This window comes from Lissotriton helveticus, chromosome 9, assembly GCF_964261635.1.
Source record: "Lissotriton helveticus chromosome 9, aLisHel1.1, whole genome shotgun sequence".
Lineage (NCBI taxonomy): Eukaryota > Metazoa > Chordata > Amphibia > Caudata > Salamandridae > Lissotriton > Lissotriton helveticus.
In genome coordinates, this window is record NC_136070.1 from 398,216,347 (window position 1) to 398,234,033 (window position 17,687).

A 17,687-nucleotide genomic window follows, 5' to 3' on the forward strand; every position below is an offset into this window, starting at 1 on the left:
AGTCCGCCCTGGTAGCATCATTTTACCAGGGTGTGGAAAGGCGCTAATGATGAAGCATGTCACGATAAGTGAATGAGGCGTCTATTCCAAAATCTTTGGATACCGCATCCGGAGGAACATACCTAACAAAGATTAAACTTGACACCCGATTATTATAAGGGGACAGGATACAGTTTGAAACAATCCAGGGTCCGAATCAGTTGCCTATTTGATTTAAATGTCCAGTAGTGGGAGAGTGCAACTGGTTTTACTTTCTCTCACTCTCCATTAGTGATTACAATGTATATTTAACGCTAATGAACTTTTTAGAAACACTCATAGGGGGAACATCCTTTACAACGAATCTTTAACAACGCGGTACCATTACAACGCAGGTTTTACAACGAAAGCCGTTACAACGACTTGCGCTGGAGGGCACTGTAGGATAGGGAATAGTTTAATTTACTATCCAACACCTTCCCTACTATCCACGGGGACTGGAGTTGGAATAGTAAATTAAACTATACCACTATCCAGTGCCCCCCAACGCAAGTCGTTGTAACGACTTGCATTGTAAAACCTGCATTGTAACGATACGCGTTGTAATATCACGCATTGTACCATCATACATCCACTCATAGTCACTGGATGATGTCATCAGTGATGTCACTGACCATGTCATAAGTGATGGAATATATAAGGTCATAAGCAGTCCATTGCGGGTGCGCGAGTTATAGTTAACCCAGGTAACTATGACGGCTGAATTTCTCTAGTTTTGTACAAGTGAAATGTCAGCCTAACTATAACATTCCTGAAACCTTTGTTTTTTTCAGTGAATATATATATAGGTAAGTATATTTTTACTGCTCTTAGTTCAATATCCTCTTACGTTTTTAAATAAAGATTATAAAAGCACATATTTGCTGTGTTAAATGTAGTTAACCTATATAATTTAACTATATACTTACGTCCACAATAGGTTTAGTCAATATTCTTGTCTCTGTATTTATGTAGCTCAATATATAAAGCTAAGAGCACTAAACAGCAGAACACGCTCAGATTAGTGTGGGGCTAATACCTTTAATAGGATTAGTTACCCGTCACGGATAGACTACATACTGCTAGATGTTCGTCTATGCGGTGACCTTGTTGACATGAAAGTTAGAGATACCCTGGATAGCGACCATAACCCCTTATGCATGCAAATTAGTAATAAATGAGCACCTACTGCTCTTAAACCAGCTGAGGGCCATAGAATGACAACAAAAGAGATTGTGCCCTCTAATTGTAACCAACGCTTCAAATGGCACAAGGTTTCACATCAGGAGGATAAACTACTCAGCATAAGAGAACTTATCGATCAGAAGATTGGGGAGCTCAAATTGATTAATAGCAACCCTGAGAAAACCCTTGCTTTTCCTTTTTCCAACTGTTATCAAAATATAACAGAAAGGCTGGGAACGTTCTTTATTCTTAAAGAAAGCAGGGCTGCTAGAGGACGTCCTCCAAGGCCCACTAATCCCTGGTATTCGACTGTATGCAGGGAAAAGAGGCAGGTGTTATCTTTAGCTTTAAGGGAGAAAGATCCTGTAATCATAAGAATGGCAAGGGAGGATTATGTCAGGGTACAAGAGGCAGCAAAGAGAAATTGGGAAGAGTCCCATTGGCAGGACCACAAATCTGGTTCACAACAGAAGGATCCTACCCTGTTTTGGGAGCTAATTAACAAAGGGTGTCGAAAGGGATCTGACCCAATCCCTATCCACATCACGGGGCAACAGTGGCATGACCATTTTCTCAATTTATACTGTGGCAATGCAGATACTCTGCTTTCACAGAATGAGTCTCATTCACAGATGTCAGGGGTTTTGGAACCATCAGAATCCTTTGATAGACAGGAGGTAGTCCGGGCAATAGAGAGTATATCTCCCGGTAAGGCGGCGGGTCCTGATGGCCTACCCGGAGACCTACTTCTGTATGATCCAAAGCTCTGGTAGCATTTTATTCTGCTTCTGATGAATCTTATAGCTAGAGGCCATGCAGTTCCCGAATCTTGGAGGGGTGCTGAAGTGGTTACAATATATAAAAAGGGGAATAGGGAGGACCCTGCCAACTACAGGCTGATTAGTTTAATCGACGTGATACAGAAGGTGGTTGGCAGGGTGCTCCTTATGAGGATGAGGTCTTGGATGGGGGATGGGAATATCCTCTCGCACTTCCAGGCAGGCTTTAGGCAGCGGGTGGGCACGATAGATCAGATATTCAGATTTTTCATGATCCATTGGAAAACTGTGGTCATAGGGAAAGGCAGTCTATATCTGGCCTTCATTGATTTGAAGAGCGCCTTCGACCTGGTCCCATGCTCTCAGCTCTGGCAGGTTCTGCACAGACTGGGCATTCCCCCGTTGATCCTCGACTTTATCAAACGCCTACATGAGGGAAACCACACTAGAATTATGGGGTGGGCACAGGGTCAGCTAACTGAGAGGATCGAGGTGAATAGGAGGGTACACCAGGGCTGCGTACTGGCTCCGACTCTGTTTTCTCTCTTTGTGAATGGGGTGGTAGACCATTTAAGAGAGGACCCAGCCGATGCCCCTACCTTGGCTGGAGAGAAAACCCCTACACTCCTCTATGCCGACGACACCCTACTGACATCGAAAAGCCCAAGTGGCCTCCAAAAATTGCTAGACAGATTTAGTCTGTTCTGCGATACACGGGGACTATCCATTAATACTACTAAAACTAAATGAATGACATTATCCCAGTCGAAGCGGTTCAGAAATAGCATTACCCTCAATGGCACCCCATTAGGCTTAGTCGAGCCTTTTGACTATTGGGAATCCGGGTTAACAATTAAATGAAGTGGAGTTCCCATATGGCCAAAATGCTCATAAACCACAAGCGGGTGTCCGGGGCAATTCTAAGAGAACAACAACTCTCCGTAAGTAAACCAGTAGCCCCGGCCCTTGTGGTTTACGATGGTAAAGCACTACCCTCAGCCCTGTATGGGTCTGAACTATGGGGCTTTGAGAAAACCACCGATCTAGTAAGATCCGAAAACAAGTTTTTAAGAGGTCTGGTTTCTCTTCCTCCCTCCACCCCACTGAAGCCCCTTTACCAAGATCTGGGTAAACGCTCCATCAAGGACATTGTATGCCTCCGACCCCTTTTATTTTGGGCACGCATAAGAACGATTCCCGAACTGGCTAACTATGCTGCTGCCCTTAGTGAACTCATTAAAGCTGATACAGGCCAGAAGATTAAATGGATTTCCAATCTCCTAAAAAAGATATATAGAAAGCATACTGGGATTGGGTGGCGGCGGAACCGGTGAGCAGTTCGAATAGGGGGACTCTTACTGAGCGGTTTTTGGAACCTAAGCCTGTCCGGAAACTGGAACCTTATTTAGATTTCATTCAAACTCCAAGAGACAGGTCGCTCTATATGAAATTAAGAATTGGAACCCTCCCAATTAATGATTTAACAGCAGGTTGGTTGAGGCGTGGTCCAACGGATGCAGTAGCTACAGAAGCCTTATGTCCAGGCTGTGCGGACCCAACGGAGTCTATTGCACATTTCCTTTTCGCATGCCCAGCATATAGATGTGCAAGAAGCAAATGGCTAAAACTTATTTGTATAATACTGGGATCAAGGAACTACCGGGTAGCCCTACGTAGTCTAAAAACTGACACTACCTCCCTCACTGTGGTCTGTGAAGTAGCTAAATACCTGGGCTGTGCATGGTTAATACGCTCGAAGCTCCTAGCGAAAAGAACATGAGCGAGGCTTTGCACAGGCCAGATTGTGATGTACTGTTTTATATTGTTCTTAATCTATTTAAATGTTACTGTTTTTATTGAATATTTATTTATAATGGAAACGTTTATGAATTTAATATTGCCAGTTGTTGGAATAATGACTTTTAAAATGACGTAATATACCTCTGGGTAATAATTTCGTAGTAGTAGGATGCGTTGCCTAAATATTTTTACTCTAAGCACAGAGCTTTCCCAATTCAGCAGGGCAAATCATTGATAACTACTTGTCCTAAATGTTAATTTAGTACGCCGAAATGTGATTTTATTTAGTTGATAAAGGCAGCAAAAATGAAACTGTATAGTGCAATCAAGCTGGTTTCAGTTGCCATAAAACCTTTCTACCTAGGCATTCATTTGCAGCTTATTTTAAAGACAGTGCATGCTCTGCCTGTTAGCACAACACAAATAAGTAAATGCAAATATTATCATTTTTTTTGTCTCCGCTTTGTCCCCGTCCCTTTTTTACCTTAGATGTCTAGGAAATGGTTTGGTGACAGAAACCAATTATGATTCCTGGCACAAGCAGCGAAGAATGATGGACCCAGCCTTCAGTAGGACGTAAGGCAGTTCGAATTATAGACTCAACCAATAACATCTTTAATGTATGTTTTATTTAAAAATCTTAAATAAGATTGGAAAACAGATAATTATCTACCTGCTAATCTTTGGCTTTTCAACTGAAACAGGAGACAGACTCAAGCAGCAATTAAGGACTAAATGTGATGGATGGAATGCTTGTCCTAAGCACGGATAAGTACTTTGAGCTACACTCTACTCTAGCATGTTGAACCCATTTGTGCCATTAAGGACCAAGAATAACCTTAGGCGAATTACTCTACGTCCAGGAAGGTCCAGAGCAGATTGCTAGACAAGAGCTCCTCTGAACAAGAACAATAACACACCCTTGACTGTTCAGCCTTGTTGAGTCATATAGCAGTGTGAGCACAAAATAATTGCCATTGGCTGATCCAAATGTAAGCATTCCTCTTTGATGTTATCTCCTATGTGTTATGACCATGCCTAGATGTGGGGCATGTAGTGCACTATGCCAATGGCTCAAGCTGCACCTCTGTGATAAGGACCAATAAAGTCGAAGCTGGTCTAGGTTTCCTTCTTTTCCCATGCAAAAAGGATTCAATCTACCAGTTTGTGCTGGGCTGGTATGTTAAAGAAGGACCGAGGTTGGCTTCATGGATATTGATTCCTCAAAATGCCAGAGGTTGTAGAAGTGACACTGAATGCCCATTAGCCCAATGACATTAAAGGAAGTGGCAATATATGGCATTTGACCCTCGTGACCATGTGATGTCACGCATCATTGATCCTGGTGTCATTAATGAAAGTGACATCACTGAAATGTAAAAACCTGCAATGAGTGATATTGAAAACTAAAATTGTACACTAACATAAATAACAGTACATTACTGCTGTGGTGATGCTCTACGGGCAGAACCACAAAAAAACCTTCATCATAGACCAGGAAAACCGATATCATAGGCCAGCTACAATCCTCATCCACTTACAACTATCTTCAAATGCTCCGGCGCAAAGACAAATTCCCTGGCCATCATATGCTGATTACAGGCATAATTTGCCTAGACACAACCATAATATGCCTAGACATAGCCTCAAAAACCCAGCCAGAATTTCCACATGCCAAGGCAGAACCAGTAGAAGCCCGGGCATAACCCATTATGCCTGTGCTGACTCATAAGAGCATATAAGTTAAAGGCTGACCCTGGGAGGGAACCATGTGTAAGCTATCCTTATCTTAGCCATTTTGCATATAGAATGTCCCTACCCATTCCCATATACAAATATGCCCACTAAAAATGCGATCACTCTTCTCACACACAATTTCCAATCCTTTGTTCCACTCCAATCACAACAGACTGTGTGCACAGGAAATCTGGATGGCTGTCCTGGGAAGGGCATTTTTGTTGTGTATCGTATACCTAGCCATTCAATGCTAATAACACAATTTGTAACATTTGGGAAATCCAACAAAGGTCCAGGTTTTCAGAATAACCCATGTCTCCTTAAATGAAATGCCTTTAGATTAATGCCTTGTAAATGTATGATATGTCGATATTTTTAAACATCACCTATGGAGCTGGCCTTCCCTACTTGTTTTGGATTCCCCTGACTTTAATTAGTTATGTTAACTACTTAGAACTATATTAAGAGAGGTTAACTAAAAAAAAAACTTTTTTTGATTTTAAAATGTTTGCACCTGGCCTCTTCTTGCTTGTGTGCACCCCCATGTGTGCATGTAGACATCTCATGTCTGTGTACACTTAGCGCTGTTGTAGTTTTTTTTAATCTAAATCACATATCATGTATATCATACTCATCTGTATGAACTAAGCCTTATCTTGCTAGCATGCACCTTACTCCCAACTCCTGTCTGTACACCTTGACCTTTTTACTGTATTCAAACATTTATATCACCTGCATCCACATAACACCTCTCTTCTGTCTGCACCCAGAAATCCTTCTTTATTATTTGCCCAGATCGTTAGAGGGCACCTTTTCCAGGGGCGGCTCCTCTGCTGTGGCGTAGGAGCATCACTGCTCTGAAAATAAAACTATGATAAAACATTTTATTTTTCTTACCTATTGTCAGCCGAGCGAGTAAGGGCAGAGTCAGAGCCTTGCTGAGGAGCATCACGTCAGCAGTAGGGAAGAGTGGTAGGCACTTATAAGTGTGCACGTCTAGTCCTTAATGGGTGCAAGGGGACCAGCTTTCCTGGTCCTGGGGAGAGACCTACACCTGGTCCTGAAGGTAACTGTAGTCCGAGTCCCTAGTCCAGACGGAAATCAGGGGGTTCCACCTTCCAGTTATCCATGGCTGCCCCCGACAGTCCCCAACAGAAAGCCACACCAAGAGAGAACTCTCCCCCTTGTACAAGACCTTTTACATGGGGGTGGAAGGTTCCAGAAATGCGATGCCACTGGCCTATCCTAGGGTGCCACATCACCTCCCTGTCCCCGTTCCAACCCCCCTGCACAGCCTGTGACATTTCAAAATGGTGTCACCCAGGAGTCACAAGTCACATCTGCTCTGGGGGACTCAGCTCCAGCCCTCGCTGACATCACTGCCAGGGTGTCATTCGAAAGATACCAAGTGATTTGAGAGCAGAAGTCAACCTACCTTTCTTCTCTCAAGTCATGGAGAACATATTCAGAAAACACCTTCATATTGTCTTGGATGAAGAGACCATTCTTCGTCATTCACAATTAGAGTTATCCTCATTTCATGGAAAATAAACAACACAGCTTGTAGTGAAAGATGCCCAGTACAACAGAATAGGCACTGCAGCTTTCAACAACCTGGACTGCTCCATACTGCCAGAGAGACTTCATTGGGCAGTAGGAGGCAGGAAATATAAAAAACAATGGTTCACAACATAGCTCTCCTTGAACAGTTCATAAAATAAATATGCAGCAGGTTCGCCCACAATAAAACACAGACAATCTCAGAGAGCAACTCCTGTTTCAAATTGCATTCTTCATATAGATGCTTTCCTCTCTTTGAAATGTTCTCTGTGAATCGGAGATGGGCCGCCATGTAAACACACATGAAACTTAGCTATACTTGAGTTTCTTTGGGAATTGAGGTCAGGTAAATACAGATTATCTGGCTGGAAATGTTCTCTTATGATAAACATTCCTGTCTGTTCATGCTTTCCTTTACTTCCTGTTGCATTTAAAATATTTTCCTTATCATCCTTGATGCTGCTATCTCCTTTCTGAACCTTTTTAATTCTGTTTAGCACTCTTCACCCGCATCCTCCCTTTACTTCTTTTCTAACACTTTAACTTTGCTTTTCCCTCTGGATTGCAACTTTTTTCACATGTTGAAGTAAAACTGGATGCTACTGAAGAAAAACCCTTGCTACCCCAAACCTCTGTTGCAGTTTCGTAATTCCTAGTCACCTTGCTTTATTCTCTGCTTAAATTCTATTAATTTGTACTATTATCACCACCTCTCCTTCTTCAATACTTTTGCTGTTCTCCATTTGATATCTTCCGCCGCCTTCTCCAACTACTTCCGAATGCTCCTTCCATCTCTGTGCTTCTATCCACAAGGAGGTCTTTTTAGGACTCACTGCCTAAATCCAAACTGGACTTGTGAAACACATCTATCTAGTTGGAAGGTTCTCAAAGTTTTGACGGCAATTGTTAGGTCTCGCCTGAGAGAGCGCACAGCTGGAGAGACATTTCGAGGCATATTTACAATGGGATTGTACCACTGGAACGTCACTTTTACCGTCTTTCCGGTGGCACAATGACCTGCACCATATTTACAAAGTGATGTTCAGCCACTTTTTCTGGCTTAACTCTGCTTTGTAAATATGCTACCCTTTCACACAGTTTTCTGCATGAAAGGGGTGTGCAATGGGTGTTGCTGTGTGCATTCCACTGCAACACCCATTGGTTTTTGACTTCCCCAGATTACCTCTAAGAAGTAACAAATCAGCATTATTGATTGTTTATGTGCAGGAAGGGACATCTTCCTGCACATTAACAATCATTATTGGAATTCCCTGCAATGCAGGCATCCTTGCACTATGGCGCAAGGATGTCTGTGCTGGAGCTATTTTTAGTGCCAGCGAAAACACAGGGGTGTGCCATACTGTTGTAAATACTGTGCATTGCTGCATTTTTTAAATGATGGAGTACGGAGCTGTGACGTTTTCGGCAGCGCTCCACAATTTCCTTCTCAATATGCCAATTTGTAACTTTGCAGTGGGCTTATAGCCCACCCCTTGCTTGTCATTGGTTGGCTTCATCATCACTCTTATTTGTTTGCTTTTGGTTTGTTAAAGCTTGTGGGTTTCACATCCTCTTTTTCTGTTTACCCTCCCCATGGAGCATGGCCAAAGTAATGGTGTCCTTACAAAGCTAGTGTTTTGAGTGCTACTTTTGTTTTTTGGTTGGAGCACTCCATGAGAGTGGAAGTGTCTTCCGGTTGCTTGACCTCATCGATCCCCTCGATGCCCCTGTCCTTCCTGTTGCTTGCCTCCATCCCTCTCCTCTGTGTCCACTTCCTTCCCATTACTTGCACCCCACTATCTGTGCTGTTGCATGCCATCTCCTGCTCTCTTTGTGGCTGCTCGCACCCGCCTCCTATTCATGTTGCTGCTTGTCCCCTCCTGCTGTACTTGTTGCTGCTTTTCCCAACCCACTGTCTATGGTGTTCCTTGCCCCCTCCTGCTGTCTGTTGTTACTTATCCCACCAGCTGTCCGTCATTGCGTGCCTTCCCCCTCAATATGACCATGTTGTTGCTTGCCCCCTCCCGTTCTTCATGCTGTTGCTTGCACCCTCCTCCCAATTTCTGTGTTGTTGCTTGCCCCCTCCCACCCTTCTCTTGCTATCTGTGTTGTTGCTTGCCCCCTCCTCTACGCTTTGTTGCTTTTTCCCTCAAGCGCCCTCCCACTTGCCCATTCTGCCCACTTGCTGTTGCTTGCCCCCTCATTTGTCCGTTTTGCCCCCATTCACCCTCTGTAAGAAAAAAAAGTGATATTCAGCAGCCAGCGGTGGCCACGTCATAGCGTTTTTTTTAACATTCAGCCATGCACCTGCCATCTTCCAAACCAGTTGTCATTGTTTTACCCCACTCTCCATTGTCACCACTTGTCTCAACCCACCCACCATAACAAAAAAGAGCTGTGACGTGGACACCGCTCGCCACATCTAGCACATTTTCCCCCACACCAACTGTGTTCCACGCCCTCCCTCCATCCAAGATGTCTCCCACACCACCCTCCCAAAAGCAATATAAAAAAAAGTGCTATGATGCGGCCAGAGTTTACTGAACATAAGACTTTATTTTTTACTTTTCGTCATGCTGCTCAACAGACACGCTGCTATACAATATGACTAAGAAACATTGACAAAGACAGCAGCACTCTTGTAGGTGAGAGCTGTTGACTTTGTCAGTGATTGTTTTTATTAGATTCACCTAAAGCTAGTAGGGAAAAAGAACAAAAAAAGGAAAACAAATTAAAGCAGTTGGTAGCAATACCATCTGAAATGCATTCCATAATCTTTTATCTTGTCTGGACCTTTACAAGACTGGATCAACTGAGGGCAAATTAATCTAACTCTCCCCATAATTAACAGTTCAGCCTTACTGCTGCAGAGTGTCAGGTGTCATCAATGAGTTGCAGCAAAGAGCCCTGTATGGAGACTGCACAAAATATTCAACATGCTGTCACAAAATGAGATGGAGGGCATTATTGCACATTATTTATCATAAACATTCTTGATGTACAGAAGGTAACACTCACTGTTTTGCAGTTACCTCAAAGGTTTGATGGGGACATTCAATGAAAAAGCTGAGGCACTTATGGAAAAACTAGAAGAAAAAGCAGATGGAAGAACAGAGGTCGAAATTCACAACTTGATGTGTCGAGTAACACTTGATGTGATTGCAAAAGTAAGACTTGTTTTATTTGCGAAAAATATAAACATGTCACAGTTTGCACATTTTATGACTCCGGTGGAAAAGAAAACCTGCAATGTTTCCTGAAGAATAACTATTAAATTTTTCCCTAAATGTGCTATTATGAAATGAAAGTAATTTCTGTGGTGTTCTCAGTTTGGTGGTCAAATTTAGCTACTTCCTCCTGATTGACACTTATAACTTCATATTAAACTGTGGCAGTCACCTCTGTGTAGTTCAACATAGAGACAGGTTTCCACAGAAAATGTATTTTTTGGTTTGCTAGTAACTTTGGTGCCGTTTAACGGATCTTAACGATATTTTCCAAAAAAAGGTTCATCCACTTCAGCTCCGCCCTGCAAAGTTTCACAGTGATCCATCCAGCGGGGGCTGGGAAAAAGTGGAGGTCCCAAAACATGTTTTCTTCATGCAATTTCCCATGGGAACTTTAGAGATAGCTACAGCCAAAATGGCTGAATGGAATTACACCTAATTTTCCAAAAAGCTGGATCTTTACCCAGAAAGTGTGTTTTGTGCAAATTGGTGTAAATTTGGGCAGTAGGTTTGGAAAAATGAAGGTTCAAAATGAATCAATATTTTGGGCTGTTATGGTGCCGTGGACTGAAAGAGCAAAAGATTAAATCTGATTTACTGCTTCACATCACCAAAGATATTTTGCAGCCTCATTCCAAATCCTAGCACACCAATATACAGATTTTAACAAGTTAATTGACTTGAAGTATTCAACATGAACATTGACATCATATATGCTTTATAATATTTAGCGTTTATTCCGGTTCCAGCCGACACGTGTTTCGTCGTTCGGGACAAGACGCCCACGACTTCCTCAGGGCTGGAAAACATATACAAATGATACATTGTAAGCCCAAGTTACAGTGGGCAATCATATTGTAATACAAGTAATTTACATTTCACCCACGCAAGTTGCATATGAGGTCCATGCCACCAACTAAGGCAGTAGACCAATGCGAGTGAGGGAAATAATAATAAATTATAGGCATAAATAAGAATCCCTGAGTCCAAATTGTAATCAAGAAGCACGCACTAATCAATGATGGTCGTGTTAGTGAGAAGGAATAGAGATGAGCGCTTTGTGCAAAACTAATCTCGTGGGGTTGGGAAGTGAGTGATGTGATGAGTCAGACTTAGACGATCTCTACTGTGACACCCCCATGTGATTGTGTCTTGGCATATATTATAAGAAACTGAGGCAAGCCCCAGGCCTACCTTAAAAGTATCAACAACTTATATTAAGCCTAAAGTACATTAAGAGCACATATGCAATCAGGTTCAGAAACAAAATTGCAGCTGATGAGAATTAATTTATAAGACAGCACCATAAAGGTAAGTTCACATACCTTCTGGCTGGTTATATTTCCGTCCCAGCCTAATTATGGCCGGGCAATATTGATGGTAGCTCGCAATCACGCCTTCAAGAGTAAATTACATCTTCAAGAATATTTTAAGTCCAAATCAATAAACGTGGCCCATCCGGTCCTATAAGTCTATTAATCTAAGGGCCCCTGAACCCCTTAATATTATGTCTGTGTATTGAGCAATTTTAATGTCAAAACATCGTCATTGTCGACAATAACAACAATGAGAAAAGAGGAAATAATTCATCTCCGGCCAGCATATATCCATCTAGCCTCCACCTCTACTGCTCTCCCCACCTAAATATGTAATAGTAACTACCAAACATGCTGCAAATATGCTCCAATGGGTACACAAATATCACATCCTTGATTCAGTCCAACGGTGCGGTTCCCAAGAATAACTCATGGTCATCTCATATTTAAAATTAAAGTAATTGATCAATCCTACTCACTTCAAATGCCAAGTCCGGGACGTGTTAAAAGTTCAGGGTGTACATTAAATCTTTTACACTTCAGTTGCGCTATGGAAACGAGGGGTAAAAACGAGGGAATCTGTCAGTATTAAGCCTTAGTATATCAGGCCAAGACCAAAAGGAACGAGGAGCTATACTTCAATCCTACCTGAATCTAGCTGCAACTCTCCGACATGAAGTCCATCGGCGTTTCCGTGTAGCTGTCGAATAAAGACAGGTACAGGGAAGTGGTCCATATGAAAGGAGCACTAGAGCTAACTTCCGGGCATCGCGCATGGCATTTCAGAACGCCATATTGCGTGTAATCTATTTCTTGCGTGGTCGGATCGCATATATTCCACGTCACGTATGTAAAAGGATGTATTGAAGTCAAAACCCGTATGTCATGCAAGAATATGGGTAATTAATGAGACTGCCTTAACGCAATTATTAAGAAGCCAAAAATCGAACCGAGGGAACCGGCCATAATTACACTGGGACGGAAATATAACCAGCCAGAAGGTATGTGAACTTACCTTTATGGGGCTGTCTTATAAAGTAATTCTCATCAGCTGCAATTTTGTTTCTGAACCTGAATGCTTATGGCGCTTAATTTACTTTAGGCTTAATATACGTTGTTGATACTTTTAAGGTAGGCCTGGGGCTTGCCTCAGTTTCTTATAATATATGCCAAGACACAATCACATGGGGGTGTCACAGTAGAGATCGTCTAAGTCTGACTCATCACATCACCCACTTCCCAACCCCATGAGATTAGTTTTGCACAAAGCGCTCATCTCTAGTCCGTCTCACTAACACGACCATCATTGATTAGTGTGTGCTTCTTGATTACAATTACGACTCATGGATTCTTTATTTATGCCTATAATTTATTATTATTTCCCTCACTCCCATTGGTCTACTGCCTTAGTTGGTGGCATGGACCTCGTATGCAACTTGCATGGTTGAAATGTAAATCACTTGTATTACAATATGATTGCCCACTGTAACTTGGGCTTACACTGTATCATTTGTATATTTTTTCCAGCCCTGAGGAAGTCGTGGGGGTCTTGTCCCGAACGACGAAACACGTGTCAGCTGGAACCGGAATAAACACTAAATATTATAAAGCATATATGATGTCAATGTTCATGTTGAATACTTCAAGTCAATTAACTTGTTAAAATCTGTATATTGGTTTCTACTTATGGACTGATTCGACGCTGTGCAGGGGGTGGGGAAAGGGGGGTTCCGGGTGGGAGAACTAGGGGGGTGATGGGAGGGGGGACTTAGGGTCATCTTTTACATTTAATGCTCGCAGCCTCCCCGAAATCGGGACACTGTATGTCTTATGTAACTCTTCAACAGCACAATAAAAATTTTGTTCTGAAAAAAATCTGTATATTGGTGTGCTAGGATTTGGAATGAATTGTTAGGATCAGCTGATCTGATTGTTGAGGTGTTGGATGATTGCCTCCACCCTAAGCACCCTTAAATGAGAAATAGTATAACACCTAACACTGACCGCATTTGGTGAAGCGCCACCACGTCCCAGGGTAAAATCATCCCAAATCAATTATATTTTGCAGCCTTTTTAGGATTTGGGCCAGGCCCTGCAACCAAACCCCTGCTACGCACAGCCCAGGGTTGGTTGCTCTGCAGGGGGTTGGGCGCAGGTCCCACACAACATAAACAGACAGGTATGGCAACCAATAAATGTGGTCCTAAAAAGAATCTTTTTTTCTGTTTTTAATCTTGTTCATTTTTTTATGAGCTTTCCTATTTGTTGGGGGATTTAACTTAACACTTTCGCTGCTAGGCTTTTCCCCCCTGTGTGCTAAGCCTTTTTTTTGGCTGTTTGGGGTAGTTCAGGCTTAGGCCACTGTAACTGTTTGTCTACATAAGGTTCCTAGGGTTTGTGGATTCCCCTGGAGGGGACCCCAAAATTAGCCAAAATACAGCAACATATTGGGTTTTTTTTGGAAAAGGGGGAAAAAGTGCTGCAGAAGAAAGCATCTGTTTTTTTCCCTGCAAACAGTATCAACCAAGTGTTTGTGGTGCTGAAATCACCATCTTCCCAGCTTACAGGGGCAGGCAGACTTTTTTTCCGAAAACCAAAACCTTCTACACAGTTTTGGCATTTTACTGGGACATTGCCTATTTTAAAAAATGTTTGTGCCTTCAACTTCATTTGAGTTAGTGGTAGAAATGGGTGTGAAAGCAATAATGGATCCCGGAAAGCTTTACATTTCAGCAAATTAGACAAAATCCTAAATGTGGCAAGGGGTCATTTTTGTAGATCCTTCAAGGTTTTCCTAAAGAAACTAATGTTGAAATAAAAATATATTGAAATTGAGTTGAGAAAAACAGCAGTTTGTGCCAACATTTTCACCTGTAACTTCTTCTAACTATGGCAGATTCTTTAAAGCAATATACCATTACATCCACTGGACCCTTCTGGTTGTGGTGATATATAGGGCTTGAAGGTTCACCAAGAACCCAAGGTACCCAGTGCCAATAACTGAGGTGCGACTTGCAGTTGGTTTTTATTGTGTACCAGGTATATAGCAATTCATTTGGTAAAATATAAAGAGTGAAAAATAGGTATCAAGGATACCTATGCATTTCCAAAATGGGAAAATATATGTGGAGTTTAGAGTAGTTATTGGCACATCTCCGAAATTGTGGGTACCCATATTAGCAAGTGAATTAGAGGCCATTTTTCAAACTAGCTTCTTTTTTCCACATTGTCTTACATTTGCAAGGCAGAAATACATAGAAAGTCAATAGGTAATAATAGTTTTTCTACAATTCGGTGTTCCCTAGAGTCTCCTGATAAAAAATGACACCTCACTTGAGTGGGTAGGCCTAGTGCCCGCGACAGGAACTGTCCAAAACGCAATGTGAACACATCACATTTTCCCAGTGGAAACGGACACTTTTTTGCAATGTGCATAGCTGTGGCGTTTGGACCCTAGCTCAGCCAGCACCTGGGAAAAACCTAGCAAACTTGTACATTTTTAAAAACTAGACACCCAGGGGAATCCAGGGTGGGGTGACTTGTGTGACTCACATCAGGCACTGTTACCCAGAATAACTTGCTAACCTCAAACTTTGTCAAAAGAACACATTTTCGTCACATTTCTCTGATGGAATGTTCTCGAATCTCCATAGAGCCACAAAATTTTACTCACCCCACATTCCCCAAAGTCTCCCGATAAAAACGGTACCTCGCTTGTCGGGGTAGGCCTAGTGCCTGCGACAGGAAACGGCCCAAAACCCAACGTGGACACATCACATTTTTCCAGTGAGAACTGACCCTTTTTTTGCAATGTGCCTAGCAGTGTACTTTGAACCCTAGCTCAACCGGTACCTAGGGAAACCTAAAAAACCTGTACATTTTTGAAAACTAGACAGCCAGTAGAATCCATCATGGGTGACTTGTGTGGATCTCACCAGGTCTATTACCCAGAATCTCTTGCAAACCTCAAAGTTTGTCAAAACAAACACATTTTGAAGGAAAGTTCTGGAATCTAAGTGGATCCACAAACTTCCACCCAACCCGCTTTCCCCAACGTCTCCTTGTAAAAATGACACCTCACTTGTGTGGGTAGACTAGTGCCCGTGACAGGAAACAGATCAAAAAGCAACGTGGACACATCACATTTACTCAGTGAAAACTGTCCCTTTTTTTGCAATGTGCCTAGCTGTAGATTTTGAACTGTAGCTCAGCCAACACCTAGGGAAACCTAGCAAACCCATAAATTTTTGAACACTAGACACCCAGGGGAATCCAGGATAGGGTGACTTGTGGGGCTCTCACCAGATTCTGTTACCGAAAATCACTTGCAAACCTCAAACTTTCTTCACATTTCTGTGATGGAAAGTTCTGGAATCTGTGTTGATCCACAAACTTTCACACACCCAGCATTCCCCAAAGCCTCCAGATAAAAATGGTACCTCACTTGTGTAGGTGGGCTAAGTGCCCGCCGCAGGAAAGGGCCCAAAACGTATTGTGGAGACATTAAAATTCCCAATCACAAAACGACCTGGTTTTGCAAGGTGCCTGCACCAGAGGGATTTCCTGCTCCATGTGCAAGGAAGGCTGTGTGCCATCCTACACACATGAGCACTGTGGCGTTGGATGGCCCCCGGCCATCTGACGCACAAAAGAATTAAAAAAGAGGGCACCGGAACTTGGAGCTTAAAAAATAATTCTACTTGCATTGATTATCAGACATCGACTTGCCTATAATAGAGGAACTTTGTTCCCCCAAAAGGACAATTTTGGACCACTTGCTGCAGTAGATTACCATATTGGTATATGGAAGAGTTGACATCAAACTGCCCCAGCCACACTCCAGATAGTACCGTGTCTCCTGGTTGTAGAGAGGGTCCAGCAGAAAATGTTGTATAACTGTTCCACAGATGCCGAACGTAACTTCAAATGTTCTCTATCCAAAGTCATCCTTGGATGAAGGATAACCACCTAAGATGTAACACTGACAAAACTGAAATCCTCCGCATTGGGAAAGATGTTTCATTCCAGCCTGAGAAGTGGTGGCCAGAGGGAACCACTCCTCCGCCTGATATGGTCATGGTAGCCAAAAATCTTGGGGTGCAGTTTGACACCATGCTTTCCCTTCATCCTTTCTTCCGCATGCCACGGCCACGGCCGGGACCTTCTTCAATCTCAACAAATCTTTAAAAAAAAAAGATTTTATTCTACTCTCTGCAAGGAAAACAGTGGCAGTGGCTTTGATTCTTTCGTGCCGGACTACTGCAATAGCCTTTTTGCAGGAGCCAACAAATCAACAATAAAAAAGATACAAGTTGTTCAAAACGCAGCAGCGTGACTAGTGTTGAAGCTCCCTCAAAAAACCTCAGCATCAGCGGCGTTAGAAATCCTCCATTGGCTACCACTACACAAGAGAATCTTTTTAATTACCTACAGAGCCACACTTAAAGTAGGACCTAAGTACCTCTCAGCTCGGTTCTTCCCCTACATCACAACCAGGACTCTTAGGTCCTCCTCAGCTAACCTCCTCAAACCTCCCACCTTCAGATGCATACCAAAGGCAGGAAAACCAGTGGCCGCCCTGTAGGCCAAAGCTTGGAATGCACTACCACCCAATCTGAGACTTCTAAAAACAGAAACTCAATTCAGGAGGGTCTTGAAGATATGGATATACGGCACCTCAGATGCATTGGCCTTTCACTCATTTAATACTGCTAGGGCCTCCTCTCACCCCCATCCAACTAGCCCCAGGGTACTCCTTGTGCAGTGACAGCGCTTTTCAAATTTCAAATTACATTATATTACATGCCATATCCTCATCGTATCTTCACTCAGGACGAACTAGATGTCTGCTATGCCACACCCCTAAGTGCTTTTTCATTCCAGAAGGTCCAAAAGAGCACTTCTTGCCTGAACCCCTGCAGAGGTTGCATGTCACTATCTTACCTTCTTCTCTTGTGAAGGCATTGAAAAAACTTCCACACATTGAACTTTGATGTGGTCCTTGTTGGTGCCTCTGGCTGTCATCCAGCTCCTCGCGTCTCAGGTTACCATATACCATTTTTTTT

General features: G+C 42.7%; 1 protein-coding gene across 2 annotated transcripts in view; it reads left to right on the forward strand.

Annotated features, from left to right (window-relative positions):
* The window catches only part of LOC144781360 (cholesterol 24-hydroxylase-like), a 256,024-nt gene that overhangs the window by 82,849 nt on the left and 155,488 nt on the right, over positions 1–17,687 (forward strand). For both annotated transcript variants that reach the window (XM_078660149.1, XM_078660150.1), the window contains exons 5-6: positions 4,272–4,358; positions 10,108–10,246. In XM_078660149.1, the coding sequence (XP_078516275.1) occupies positions 4,272–4,358; positions 10,108–10,246 (226 nt within the window). The remainder of the gene's footprint in view (positions 1–4,271; positions 4,359–10,107; positions 10,247–17,687) is intronic.